Source organism: Chrysemys picta, chromosome 7 (genome assembly GCF_011386835.1).
Source record: "Chrysemys picta bellii isolate R12L10 chromosome 7, ASM1138683v2, whole genome shotgun sequence".
Lineage (NCBI taxonomy): Eukaryota > Metazoa > Chordata > Testudines > Emydidae > Chrysemys > Chrysemys picta.
The window spans coordinates 78,401,889-78,417,200 of record NC_088797.1 but is presented as its reverse complement, the minus strand read 5'-3'; the positions used below and the strand labels follow the sequence as shown (position 1 = coordinate 78,417,200).

Here is a 15,312-nt window from a genome sequence, read left to right as displayed (position 1 = left end):
AGGAAAATATACCTCTACCCTGATATAACGCGGTCATTAAACTTATGTTACTTTTGGCTCTCTCCCCTGTCTTAAGAAATTTTGTCCACTGGTCCAGTGGGAAGTTATACATTTTTATATTTTCCTATTGTGTACAACCAGTTAGGACTCGAAAAGGTCTCTGCTATCTGTGAGGAGTAAGTCAACATTTCGAGAGTCTCTATATAAAATGTAGAAGTCCACCATTTTGGGAGACATGACAGATTGACTGGTCACAGCAATATTTGTATTCTCACAGTTCTTCTGTTAGAAATGCAAAATGGAGACTTGTCTTGGCAGTCATACTTTGCCTAATATGTTTGTGACATGAAATTTATTCTGGAAGTGCAATCTTTGGCAGCAGTCCATTCATTTATGACCACCCGGATGATACTTCAGATTACATAAACCTATTTGTCTCTTGGGATGACTCTGGCTTAAGTCAGATCTGCTGGTGAGGACTTAATTCTTGGGGTGTGATTTTGGTAACGTAAGGCTGGCTATGGTTGTACAAGATTTCCCTTTACTTGCATAAATATGGAACAAAGCTTACCTGTAAATAGCCAGCCCATGCAAGGCGTCTCTTAACAAGTGTATGTATAGGTCTCGCATTTTGAAGGAACTCCACAGATCCTCCCTTGGCTTACTTGTGTGTCATTCCTAGTGATCAACTTTGATCACAGAAGTTAATGCTCAGAAGAAATTCCCTGCACATACAGGAAACTAACCCCATACCTGTTAATTTCAGGTTTGATATCCATTTTCAATGGACTGTCTTGCCAAAAGCTCTTGCTATCCTTATACCTGGCACATTCAGTGATTAAACTTGTTGGATTAGCATTCATTGGTGTATGTCTCATGACACATGGTTGTGGTCACACATCTGTACGCTACTTCACTAAGAATAATGTTCAGTTAGCTTATTGAATCTTAATGAAGCCCAACTATTGAAGTCTGTTCCAGATGAGGATTCTAGGATCAGTCATCTGTAGGACCATCCTAACTTCATCTATTTAGGTATGGCTGATTCTCTTTCAGAATTCTTCCATAATAACAAGGTGTTATACTTACGTACCATAATCATTAGGTTGCTTACCTGCTCAAAATATAGTGGCATAGGAGTAATCTAAAGTTTAATTAAAGCATTATTATGTGGATTCATGCATCCAATACCATTTGTAGGTTTTTAGTTAATGTTCTCACTGAGACCAGACTCTCTCATATTACAACTTGGTTAAAAAGCAGTTCTAGACTGAAAGGTGACTATGGATCTTAAAACACTTTGAGATCCATGATCAATCTCATTAGAGCCTTATCAGTGTGCCCACTTTTCAATTAAAATGTTATTTCCAACTGCCCTCTTTGCATACATAACATGGATTTTGAAAAGTTTCAGAGTAACAGCCGTGTTAGTCTGTATCCGCAAAAAGAAGAACAGGAGTTCTTCACAAGTACTCCTGTTCTTCTTTTTATGGATTTTGAAGCAAGCTGATCTTGTTTTGTGCATGTCCATCATTAATAAAGATTTTGCTGGCTGAACTTGGCTATCAGTGATCCCTGAACAATCTCGTTGACTTCAGTGGGCTTGTAGAAGTATAACTGACTTTAATTTAGAAAACAATTTTGGTGATACAAAGTAGCAATGGCATTGCAGCATGAACAGGAATACAGCAGTAAACTTGTAAGCTTGCTTAATCTCACAGATGGCACTGAATACACATTAGAAGTAGAGATTTTGAGCTTTTATTATAGTTGTTCTTCACAAACATACTTTAAGGATGGTGTGATACCTTCATAACAAGTATGCCTTCCATGGACTAGCTTCTAGCAATATGAACACTGATTAAGTCCATTATTTTGTTGTTAGAAACCTGTGCTGAATAGTTATTTTATTGTGATCCTTGTAGAGCTTATTGTTAGGAATTTCCCCAAAATCTTGAAGAGTAGGAATGTATTAATAATAGATCTCGAGGAAAAGAAACAACATATTTCTCCTTATTCTTTTTTGAGGTATGAAATTTTAATATTCTCACTCATGCATTCATCTTTCTTGTAGAGTAGGATTCATGCTGACTCTTGTAAATGTTTTTCCTGCTCTCAAAAGTAGTGGCACTGAAAAGGACTGTTATATTTGGTCTTGGGTTTAGAGGTGGAATGTATAAGAGGAACATCTTTCAAAACTTCATTGCTTTGGGAGCCCCCATTTGAGTCTTGTGCTTGTTAGGACCAGATCCAGACATGTGAGTCTAATACTTTTTTGTGCAAATTATTGCAGGTATTTTTTCTTAGTGATGGCCGGAATAGTAGGTAGGAAAGACTTGGGGTGGAGTATGGTATCTTTATTTAAACAAACAGAAACAAAAATCAACAAATGGAGATATTTAGGATTTGTTACAGAAGTCTTCCAACTTCTTGGAGATCTTATAAATATATTTCTGTTTAACATTTCCAGACTCTTGGTTGTGTTGCCTACTAATAAACATATTATTTCTCAACGTTAATATTTTTAAACCTGGGCTCCATTTGCTGATATCAAAATATGTTGCATTCTGCAAATCAACAGTTAAAATAGGTGAACAGAAACACTATTCTGAATGTTTCCTTGATTTTTTTTTTTTAACGAAAAAAAATATTTGAAGCAAACATAACCAGTCTTCAATAAAAGTTTATCTTTAATGAGACTAGGCAATGTCATTCCTTTATCTGGCAGAGGAGAGTCAGAGATGAATGTCCAAAGTTCATGTCGTTCAGTCTCAAATTACTATCTTCATGTTAGTGCTGCACAGTGAACTCCAAAACTGTTTTGTACAGGCTTTGTTTCTTTCTCTTAGCTGTGAAACATATTACCATATCCTGACTTCTGAAAATTTCAATCCCATTCACTTCTTGAATGCATCATTTGTAATCCTGTGTTGGAAAGGAGGCTTGTTGGATGCAGCGTTATACCTAAATTCCCTAGTCTTATACAGTTCAATTATTTATGGCTATCAATTTTTTATGCATATATAAAAAGCAATATGGCTCTGAGAACATAATGCTGCTGTATCAGTCCTGAATAGAGAGGAGAATAGAAAGAGTCAAAAGAAAGATGTGCTATTCCTCTCTCCCCACACACACTTGTTCCAGCAATAACCTGAGATAATCTTTTTCATAACCTGTTTGTTACGAAGACCAAAATCCATGATCAATTCTGACCTTAGTTTCTTGCATATTGCTGCCATTTCCAGAGTCTCCCTCCCTCCCTCACCTCCCCCCTGCATTTAGAAAAAAATCTATATACTCTGGCAGCATCTTTAGGCTGATTATTGAATTGCTGATTAAGCTTATGCACAGCTGCTGAGCCAGGGACCCTTTAGTTTATGAAGTATTAAAAATACTGTTTCACTTAAAATATCACTTACAAAAATGAACTCAGTAGCCTTTTCCCTGAATGTTAATGAATGCATAGTATGTATGGTAAGACAGTTAAAGCTTGAGTACGTTAAAATTACAGAATTGATTTACTTTTAATGTGACCTACATTTTGTTATCTGGGACACGGTAACGGGAAACTACAGTAAATTACATGACTGGAGATTAATTTGACTGTTTGTCCTTCATTTCCATGATGGAGGCGGCAGAAATAGTGACAGGATACCTTCTCTGACCATCAGTATTCCATATCTATTATTTATTGTTCATAATGCTAATTTGGACAGTTATAATGGTAATCCTGTCTACCTACCCCATCTATTCTTTAAATACAAGATGACGTGTATCCCAGACTTTGACATGTCATTGTGACGGTCTTAATTTGTTAATAAGTAACTTTAAATAAGTTTTTCATTGTTGTACTGTTCCTGTTCCCTACATTTACATCTTGTCACAATCTTTTAAACAAACGTAACTTCAGGTTTGTGATGGTTCTCAGGACTGTGAGTCACCCTGTTACCCCCTGCCTCCAATGAGAGGGAGTCTCTCTTGTGGTAGCTGGGTATCAGCTTATTGACAGCTATCAGCCCTTCAGCCAGTCAAGCATTCTCCTCCAATCCCCAAATCTCTTTGATCATTCCCTTGGGATGTCCATTCCCTGACACTGGCTACTCACAGAATTTCCAGATCCTCTGCACCCAAAGGTGCTGTGTACCCTAATTTACCAGTTTTACTTTAAACCACTGCTCCTGTAAACCACGCAGCACTTGTGAGCCCTTAAATAAACCTTCTTTTGTTTAATTATGTGAAAGAATAAAGATTTAACTAGAAACCAGAGAGTGGTGGAAACATGGTTACAAAACAAAATCATAAAGTATGAATTTGTCACTACATTTATCAATAGTTAACTTTATCTAATAAAGTAGATTTTTTTTCCCCTGCAAATTCAGTCTGTTTAGAAGCTGGCTGGTTTATCAATAACTAGGATACAAATGTTCATGAAAGCATCCCCTTCCATCAGGGGTTTCCCTCAGCGAATGGATTCAGATTCTTTCTTTACACTGTTATACTGAAAAGGCTTTTGTGTCTATTCACAGGCCGGATGAAACTCTGCCTTGTAGAGTTTCTTTTCTATATTTAAGAGATTTTGATTGTTTGTTGTTTTTCATTGACTGACTGTTCTGGGATGTGGAAAGGGTAGACAATAGAATCTTGCATTATTCACCAGCTGACTAGAGAGGCATGACTTGAATGAGCCATCATTCAGACACATGTCCTGGTGACCAATTTCTACTCCAGACCATAAAGCATATTTTTCAGTATAAATACATTCCTTAAATGTAACGCGCACATACATCTTGCAATGACTGATCCTTGACAAGTTATGAGCTTTCTGAAGATACCTGTGCGTGATACTCATTATGGAAAAATAACCTGTAAGATGTGTTTGGTGTAGTGAGTTTGTCAGGTCTGAGATGAACGTTTGCAAGGACCGGAGGACCCTTTGCCAAGGGGTGTCTGTGGGTATGTCTACACAGCGCGCAAAAAAAAAAAAAAAAAAAAAAAAAAACCCAGACCCATGGCTAACCTGTGCCAGCTGACTTGGGCTTGCGGGGTTCAGTCTGGAGACTGTTTTCATTGCTTTCAGGCTCAGGCTGGAGCCTGAACTCTGGATGCCTCACACCCCACAGAGTCATAGAGCCTGGACTCTGGCACCCTCCCACCCCCAGGGTCCTAGAGCCTGGGCTCCAGATGTATAGACACACCCTGAGTCACACAGTCATACAAACAAGCTGTTTTATAGGTAAAATGGGGTAAAAAGGATTGAAGAATTTTCTAGATGTTTTTGACTGTTTAACACATTTTCCCTCTGTCCCATATTGTTAAAATTGTCTAGGAGGGGGAAGGGAAGAATGTCTGGCACAGAGCGTATGAGAAACTGAAGTTGAAAAGAACTTGTTTTGGTTTTGGGCTGGGAATGGGTAAGGAGTTGAGTAAGAGGAGTCCAGTTAATCTGTAGAATGGAAAATAGTCAGTCTTATGGGTGATTTGCAAATGATTCTTAAAATAATAGGGTGGTTGTTTTAGCTTTGCTTCCTTATCATGAATAAAGGAGGCCTGTAATTTCTTCTCTCCAAAAAAATATAAAAAATCTTAGCTTTTAACCTTAGAAGTATCAAGGATGTTAACTCTGGACTTTCCTGCTTTTGCTGAAGACATTTGTGGGTGAGGGATTTGCCTTGGATCTGATGTATATTATGAATCCTGCTTAGTTTAGTGGGCAGAGGTTGTTGAATCTTTAACAAACAGAAGCATCTACATTTTAATTGGACATTGGCATTAAATAAAATTTTTAATATCTATTTAAATTTAAGTGCCCTAAATATTTTTCTTCTGTTTCTCAAATTTTGGCATCTTGTGATGTTTTGGCCATACTCTAGAACAGAATTTCTAATGATGTCATAGAACTGAATTTCTAATATTAAAGGAGGGTATGGGGAACCTGTCTTCTGTTTGTTTAAAAAAATAATAAATAAAATCTTATGCACAATGAGAAAGCAAGAATGGGCACAAGTCTTAGTTTTTGACTTTGCAGGCAACTCATCCACAAGTATTAACATTACACTCCGCCAATGTTAATGTTAAACCCTGTGGAATGCTCTTAAAAAAAGTTGCACATCTCCCAAATAAAAATTGAGTAATATCAGAGATCAATAGCCAAAGAATTTTCAGTGATCTCTCCAAAACTACTAACATGCCAAAAAATTCTATATAACAGGTGGCATTTGCAATGCATAGAATATGACATCTGCTATCATTTACAAAGTCACAGTATACAAACATTACTTACTTACCAAAAGCAATTGAAAAGTCCCAAAAGATGGAGTACACTACAGAATTAAAATAACTTGTTGGTCGGATTTGTGAGTACTTCATACTGTACTTCAGTATATTGTACTTTCTCTTTGACTCTTGTCCTCAATTCTGGTGCAATTTTGTTGTAAACATATTCACAATTTTAAACTTTGCCTTTCACTTAGTTTTATTCATTACCCTTTAGCCAAATGTGTACAGGGTTGCCATGATTTGTGATATTACAAGTGCTGCAATTTTGGGTGGCTGCTCATGCTGCTCAAAGCTCTGAAATACTGAATGAGGTGCTTGGAGTTCTTGTTACTGAACCATAGGGACCTTTGTTCAGCTTCTTGAGTGGACAACTACCTGTAGGTACTATATACTCTAAGAGGTTATTGAGAGGGAAGCCATGCATATGGAACAAAAATGGAGAACTCAGAAAGTGTCCCTCCTTCACCAAGCCAGGCAGCGATGGCTTTGTTTCCAGTACGGTACAAATGGCTTGTGTTTGTGTTAATTCAGATTAGGTGGATCAGGAAGAGTCAGGGGTTTTTAATTTCCAGTTGGAGAGCACAATAGTTTTCCATGTAGTCTGGAGTCTATCAGAGAGCTGGGGCTGGTGGGTGAGGAAGAAGGAAGATTTTGAAAACTAATTCCTGTCAGAATCTATACTGCAGTTCTCACAAGTCAGTGTTGCCAGTTCATGTGACTTATTCATGAGTCTTGGGATATTTTAAATTTTTTTTTTTCATAAAGCTCCAGATGCTGAAATCAAGTGATTGCATGAGAAATTCAACTTTCGTTTTAAAATAATAGTTTTTAGCCTGCCTTCATGCAGAGTAACACTTATTTTAACATTTCAAGCTTATCTTAAAGGCTTAGAAACCAGAGGGCAAATTAAAAACATGCAACAGTTATTTTTAAATCAATCATGTTTTTTTGTGTGGCCTGACACTGAGTTTTAACACTTGATGTTGGCAATACTGCAAATGATCCCACCCTTTTAGTAAGATGGCTACCATTAGCAAACAGTTTCCAGTTGTAGTTGAAACATTTTGTTTGCTATATGTTGCACAATTGACTAATGGTGGTTAGAACATCTCTAGAAACTCTTGAAATATGTATAGGTAAACTGTATTTTTCTGGTATAATTAGGCATCCATTTGTCACATGATCATTTATAATTTTTAGCTGTATTGTGTTCTCCTGAGTTGTTAATTCAAGTGTAATATATTTTTTTTCTTTTGCATTTCCACAGATTCAAGAAACTTTCAAGGACCAATGAACCCAATAGCTCATGGAAGAAAAAAATCCTATCAGAACATCCTTGGTTTCCAAGTTACCGAAGTATGGAACAAAATCTTTAGGGAGCACCCTACAGCCAATGTCAAATAGGACAGCTGTTCCCTTGTCAGGGAATTCTCATAGCAGCAGTGGCAAAAATTGCAGCAAGCACAATGGCACTGTTCATATGTCTTCCTTTGCTTTTAGCTGGCAAAAATCAAATAAATATCAACTTGGTGATCAAAGTGGTGGTGAGTCTAACTCTGCCCAGAATTCTAATGAAAAACTAATTGATTCTGAGAAGTATTCTCCCTCTCAAGGAGGATTTGGTAAAGATGTGCTCAGGGTGGGCTTGAACAGCACTTCTTCAGTAGCATCAAAAACAGCAAAGCAAGTCAACATGTTTGTGTCCTCTACAGAAGAATTAAACCAAAAGTCTTTGCCTGGACTGTCTAGTTCAGCGAAATTCACCAAAGGTACGTTATTTGGCAGGACTTCGTATTCTGGACTCAGTGCTCCAAAATCACATTTAAATGGATTTTATGGAAATAGGCCATCTGTAGACTTGCAGAGGTGTAGAATTAACTCCAATGCCACCAGGACCAGTTCAGGAGAGAGTTTGGCACAATCCACAGACAATGCTAAATCTTTGTCCTGTGAAAAAATGGTTAGATCACAAAGCTTTTCACATTCCATTCAGAATTCTTTCCTACCTGCTGCATCCTTAACCAGATCACATTCCTTTAATAAAGCTGTAGATCTTACAAGGCCTTATCAAAAACAACATCTGGCTATTCGAGCATCTCAGAGGTCAACTCTGTTGTCAAGAAATGCCCAACAGTTGGATGCACCCAGTGGAAATGAACCTTTAAGATATGGATTTACCAGGCCATGCACTGCTATATCAGCCTCTGGTTTAAGAAAGCCACTGCTCTCAAATGGATCCGGGGTATCACCCTCTTTGGGGTATGGAATGAGTCGTCCTTCTTTACTGAAACCTACCAGACAGCAGTTTACTGGAAAGATCATTGTGGATAACAGCAAAAGTACAAGTACTGAGATGTGCATAGTGAAGGTCTCTGAGATTACGGTAAATGTCAATGGAGCCATTGAGAGAAAAGACCTAGAAAATGACAGTCAAAGAACAGAATGTGGTGAAGCCCTTCATGACAGTCTGGGGAAGCATGGCTCTAAAGTCATATGCATGAATGACGATGTGGATGAAATATCCATATCTTCCTTGTCCTCTTCTGAGAAGAATGACCTGAGTGAAGACTTTAGCGATGACTTTATAGATCTAGAAGATTCAAATAGAACAATACAAGTGAAGCAAGAAGTCCCTATTGAAGAGTTAGGGCATGGAGGTGCAACACCAGTAGATCCAGTCACTTCTCTCAAGGAAAGTGAAAGTCCTCATTGTAACACCGATGAATGGCTAGATATAGATGTTTCTGGTAAATATTTTGTTGTACTCTATTTTTTAACTTTCTCTTATTACTCCTGAGGGCATTCTGTGCCTAAATTAAAAAGCTCAAAAGAATTAAAAATTGTGCACACAATATTTTAAAATGATGCAAAATTCTGCAAGTCTTATTTGTCAATAAATAAATGCAGAGGCTCTAGCCTGGCAGTAGGGAGCACAGGCCACTAGTTGTACGAAAGTAGGAGATCACCCTGCAGCCTCCCTGTTCCCCCTTCCCTGGGACATGGACTCAGCAGTGAGGCTGCACCTGACTCTGACACAGCACAAGGCCTGGGCCTGCCACAGAAACAGCCTGTCTGTGCCAGGGGCACCAGGTGTGGGGCAGGCAGACTCAACCAGGCAGGATCCAGGTGTGTGTGTGGGGGGGATCCAGGTGTGGAGTGAGAGGGTTCTGTGTGGGACAATCTGGATGCAGACAGGGCAGAGGAGTGTTGAGGAGTGGGAGGATCTGGATACATAGAGGCTCATTGGCGGGGTTCCAGGTGCAGGGGCAATAGGACTCTGCAGACGCCTCCAGGTGAAAGTTGTTGGGGCTCAGCAGTGTTGGCTTGATGGGGTGGGGGTCTGGGTGCAGCTAGTTGGGGGTCAGTGGCATGGGGTCCATGTGGGGGCTCAGGTGGTGCACAGGGGTGAGGCTCATCAGGTTCGGGGTTTGAGCGCAGGGAGCTCAGTGGGGAATGGTCTGGGTTCAGGGGTGGGGGTTTGGAAGCAGGTGATCTGGGTGCAGGGGTTGAGGTTCAGTGGGGTGGGATTTTGGTATGGAGGGTTAGGGGGGTTCTGGGTGTACGGAGTGGGGCTTGGTGGTGGTGTCTGGGTATGGGAGGTCCAGATGCATGGGGGTTGGGCAGATAGGGGAGCAGCTCCCATACACTGACCTGGCCCCCTGCAGCTGAGGAGCGATGGGGAGCAGGAAGTAGGGGAGGATGCTGAGCTTCCTGCAGCTGGGGGAGGTTTCCGGGGATGGGTCTGATAAGTCCCGTCCTCTCCTATCTCCAGCCCAGCCGGGACTAGCTGCTGATCCCAGCTCAGGTAGGAGCCACTGGCTATGGTGTTCCCAGCCCTGCGGTGATTTACCTCTCCATTGGCTGCTCTGGGTGTGTGAAACGATGTACCTACGCAGCTAGGGAGTGGTGCATGACTGCTCTTGCAGCTTCCCTGTCAGAAAGTCATTTTTCTGCAAGGAAGCAAAGAAATCTGCGTGAGACATGAATTCTGCGCACACGCAGTGGTGCAAAATTCCCTCAGGAGTATCTTATGTAGAGAAATAAGTTTCTGTTTGAAATACTAACTTGTTTGTAAGTATTCCTAATGTATTTAAATCATGGTAAAGTAATACTAGTTTTTCTATATTCCCAAATTAGTTGTATTGAGTGCCATATTGATAAATGATCCTTGGCCTTGGATACTAGATTTTTCCAGTTTTCTGTACAAACATTGAATAGTACTAATATAAGATGTTAAACTGAGTTGTCCTCCAAAGGAAAACTGTTATTCTGTTTTAAATATTTTTAGAAAGGAAAAACTGACAATGGCAATTCATGTTTTACATTTTTTTAAAATGTAATGAACTTAAGTTTCAGTTGGTGGTTCTCAAGAGTGAATTATGCTTCTCTTTAACATTTATTTCAATAGTTATAGTAAATGTCAATTATCATATGATGCTGAAATACAAGATAGGAATCCAATGAAATATGACCCATTAGGTGTTGCTGGAGCTTAATGAAAACTCCTTATGGTAAAAACTGACACTTCTCACTAAAAAGCTGCACTATTAGCCTTGTTCTTGTTGTTTTATCCATTATTTTTGCAGTGGTATTACTTCATTTATTTTGCTTTTTGCAGCTGTTGCAATATACTAGGAAATACCTTCCTTCAGAGCTAATATTGCATCACACTTTGGGTCTGTGTGCATGATGGGTGCCTCTTATACCCTGCATGAGACTGAGAATCATTTACTGCTTTGTCCTGATCTAAGAAAGAGGGCAGAACTGTGGGTTCTAAACATGTGTCTAATATAATAGCCTAAACATCATCAGAGCACTTTTAACAGATAAATGTGCTATACACGGGGTGCTGGAACAATTTGTATAGTGGGGATGCTGAGAGCCATTGAACCAAACTGTAAATCGTGTCTATGAGGGAAACCATTTCAAGACAGAGAATGCAGCAGCACCCCTAGTTCCAGGACCTATGGCTATACATGCTTATAAATTTATGGCAGAGCTATTTGCCATGGGAGCCATAACATCAAATTCCGAAGGATTACTTTGTATTATGTTATGTTTAGGAATTTGCACAAGTTAAGAATTTTATGTTATGGCTCCAGTGGCGAACAACTCCACCACATTGTACATGCTTTTATAAATCCCCAATCTTCAAAAGAGTTCCCCAGTCCCTCTTCACATAGCAGTAACTTAGATGTATATAGCACCTACAGAAGGGGAAGGTGTTCCACCTGTTGGCATCTGCCAGGGGAAATCAACATGCCATGGAGGTGGCATACCCCTTCCCCCGGGTAGATTTGCACAAGTGCTTTTATGCACACAAGCAAAAAAAATAGTGCCATTAGAATAGTACATGATTTCTAAAACAAACTTGTTTAAATCAGAGGCACTGGTTCACACTGAGGAATAAATTCATGGCAATTTTAGTTTCTCAGAACTTTTGAGGTTGGGGCAGGGGCGGCTCTATGTATTTTGCTGCCCCAAGCACGGCACAGAGGCAGACTTTGGCGACATGGCTGCGGGAGGTCCGCTGGTAACGTGGATTTGGTGGCGTGCCTGCGGGAGGTCCGCCAGTCCCGCGGCTTCGGCGGCAATTCGACGGTGGGTACGCCGAAGGCGCAGGACTGGCGGACCTCCCTCAGGCACGCCACCGAAGGCTGCCTGACTGCCACCCCAGGCAAGCGCTTGGTGCTCTGGTGCCTGGAGCTGCCCCTGGGTTGGGATGGGTGAATGCCCTACTTAGAGGGGCTGGGGATGGACTGGGACACAAGCCCAGTTTCCTCTCCTATTCCTGGTGGGAGTTTAAAGGCTACTTGGAGGGGAGAACAAATGGTCCTTCAGGTTCTCCACAGATGGCTGTGGTAGGAAGATTGAGCACAGCTCAGGGCTAGTATCACTAAAACAGGCTCTGAACTCTCTGTAGTGTTCTGTTGTACACGTGCCTCTTTGCCCATCCCCAACTTCCTGACCCCTCTCTCTCTTTTGGGATGAGAGGAAGTGATATTTCTCTCCTTTTTTTACCAAACTCTTGGTGGGGTACATGTTACTCCTTTTTCTCTCTGCTCCCCCATGGGTCTCTTTGGGGTGCTGGTCTTCGAAAAATTACCAGCAAGCAGTTTTCTCTGCAGCAGAAGCTGCATAATTGGCCCTGTACCTTGCTGATGTATGAAGCTGCCAGAATGCAGGGTTCCTGCAAACAGTAAGAAAAAAGGGAGAGATCATGTTAAAATAACTAATTGCCAATCGTTATTTTTTTTTAAAGAAATTATTTCTGAACCTTGCTATTTAAGGAAGGTTAAAAAAAAAATTTAACTCAGCCACATTTAAATGCCTGTATACATGGGCTTATAATGTCAGTTCAATCATACATTGTTACTAAAAATGTATAGTAGATATGTAACTTAGCCTAATATAATCAATGTCAGTAAAGTGTGTGTGTGTGGAGGAAGGTTGCTCTAGCTCAGGGGTAGGCAACCAATGGCACGCGTGCCAAGGGCGGCACGCGAGCTGATTTTCAGTGGCACTCACACTGCCCGGGTCCTGGCCACTGGTCTGGGGGGCTCTGCATTTTAATTTAATTTTAAATGAAGCTTCTTAAACATTTTAAAAACCTTATTTACTTTATATACAACAATAGTTTAGTTATATATTATAGAGACTTATAGAAAGAGACTTTCTAAAAAAGTTAAAATGTATTACTGGCATGCAAAACCTTAAATTAGGGTGAATAAATGAAGACTCGGCACACCACTTCTGAAAGGTTGCCGACCCCTGCTCTAGCTCTTGGAAAACAACTTTTGTTAAGTTCTTTTGCATAAGGAGAAATTGTTTGGGACAGTTATTGAGTTTTTTAATATCCTATATTCTTTCGCTAATTAACGGGCATTTCGTTGCACAAGTTTTCCTTTTTCTTGAGAGGTATTACTATTCTGCCCTGTCTGTCTGGGCTCAGCGTACTCGAGTAATTCACAATTATTTAAGTCACTTGTTCATTTTAAGAAATACTCTCACTCTGTTAGAATTGTTACAGGGCTGGAAGAGGAAAAAAATTGGAGGTTGGTAGAAGGTACTTGTGGATATATTGAGTTTATAACATCCTGAGACTGGGGGAGGAAAAGTTGTTTTTTCCTAAGCTTAGCCTTGCTGACTTTAGAGACTATTTTAATATCCATTGCCACCACTTCCATTCAGATCCTTTTACATGTTAATAACACAATTTTAATCTAAATTATTTGGATTATTGACTGTTTTTGTTTTTATTTAAGCAGTAGATGACAAGAATGAAAGCACAAAGCATACTATCGGGAACAACTTGATTTCTCCGGACATGGACTACAGAGCTGGCTCCTCTTTTGAACTTTCTCCATCTGATAGTTCCGATGGAACATATATGTGGGACGAAGAAGGGTTGGAGCCCATTGGGAGTGTCCATCCATGTGGAAGTTATGAGTCTTCAGAAATGAACAGCATAGTATGTATATGTTCTTACAGCTCTTTGAGATTTTTTTTTAGCTTAATATATTGCAGAAAGTGTTAATTTTCACAGAATTTTTACATTTCCTCATTACTCCTTAGTTTATCTTTGTAAAATATATCCTAATCTAGAAATTCTGAGCCCACCTAATGATGAAGGACCTACAATAAGAATAACCTTTAACTCCAGTTATCTGAATTCCCTTTATCTGAAAATCCTAGCTATCCAAATCTACAGTGTATCCTTCATGTAGCACTATGTTAGTTAATAGTACTTCTGTTTATCTGAATACCTGGTTTTCCAAAAGTTTTGGATGCCCCCTGAATGTAGATAAATGGGAGTGTATTATAGTTAATGTGCATTTTAAAAAATAATTAGTAGTGAAATATTTAACATTTACTTACTGCTGATATTGTGGACTGAGCTCGGTTAGAGTACCACCTTCCTCCTCCAATATGGTGCTAAAAGAACACAACAACAGGCTTATTTTCCTCAAATTGGCATGTTCAATATTTCCTCTCAGCCTAGGAGCATAGAGGATGAGGAGTTGATCTCAGCCCCTTTAGCCTGAGGTAAAGGTTGTTCTTGGGAACAGAAATAATGGGTTCCTCCGGCCTGCCAATCGGTTAAATAAATCCCCTTTGAACCTATATTTCATCTCACTGTCAGCAAGCTTTCTAGATCATAGGACACCTGTTTTGGAGACTGCAACTCTAGCTCCTCACTACGACAGGGCTTTAATGTCTAGAGTTTTTGTGTATGAGTTGAACACCTACAGTGATTGGCGGCTTAATATGTAGTAGGAAGGATCATCTGCCTTCATCTGAGACTCCATTTCCAGAGCAGGTGCAGGTGGAATGCTTGGTAGTATGGCTCTTACCTGTGTCTGTCTGGAACTGAAAATGTTGTTCAGAATCAGTGGGAAAGTTCAGCACCACTACTGACTTTCCACCTACGTTCAGGCACCAGCCTCAGATTTCCTAGTGGGCTAAAGAGGCATTTCAAAAGTGTTACATTGTTTTTAAGAAATGTTTGTGTTCACGGCACACACAGTGTCTTGCTCATCCTTTGCTTCACGGTTTCATATCTATTGAACAAGAGTGACATGTCACTCGACTGAGAAGGCCTGACTTACTGATCCCTTCCAGAAGAAGAGTCACATTTGTCTATAGGGCCGTAAGTAGGAATAGGTAACATGCACTAATTTTCCTCCATGTTGGAGAGTATGTGGACAAATGTGGTTAGTATCCACTGGCAAATAAAAATGAAAAACAAAATCTAGTGTATTTTTGTTGTGATAGCACCAATATGATTACACTTTTTAATATGTTAAGACAAATACAGAAACTGGAACCAGATCATCATCTTTGACGGACTTAGTCATACTTCAGAAAGTAAGCAGGATCAGTCTTGATCAGTGCTGGGATGAGAGTCATCCAGGGAAGACTTGTGTGTTGAAGTGGTGTCGGTGATAACCAACTAATGATTCTGCATAGTCAGTGCTCTATTCTGGTTCTGTGGACCACTGTGCAAGTGGAAGATAACATCTTATGAGACGTGAC

The 15,312-nt window shown here is 39.9% G+C and overlaps 1 protein-coding gene across 15 annotated transcripts in view; it reads left to right on the top strand.

Annotated features, from left to right (window-relative positions):
- Window positions 1–15,312, top strand: part of CCSER2 (coiled-coil serine rich protein 2) — a 141,010-nt gene that overhangs the window by 16,006 nt on the left and 109,692 nt on the right. For 10 of the 15 annotated variants that reach the window (XR_256843.4, XM_042854727.2, XM_065551849.1 and 7 more), the window contains exons 2-3: window positions 7,544–9,023; window positions 13,542–13,747. Coding sequence is in view for 12 of the 15 variants with exons in the window: in XM_042854727.2 (XP_042710661.2) it covers window positions 7,583–9,023; window positions 13,542–13,747 (1,647 nt within the window). In the remaining 3 variants the exon portion in view is untranslated. The remainder of the gene's footprint in view (window positions 1–7,543; window positions 9,024–13,541; window positions 13,748–15,312) is intronic. The other 5 variants (XR_010589229.1, XR_010589228.1, XM_005307456.5 and 2 more) reach the window with 1 other exon arrangement.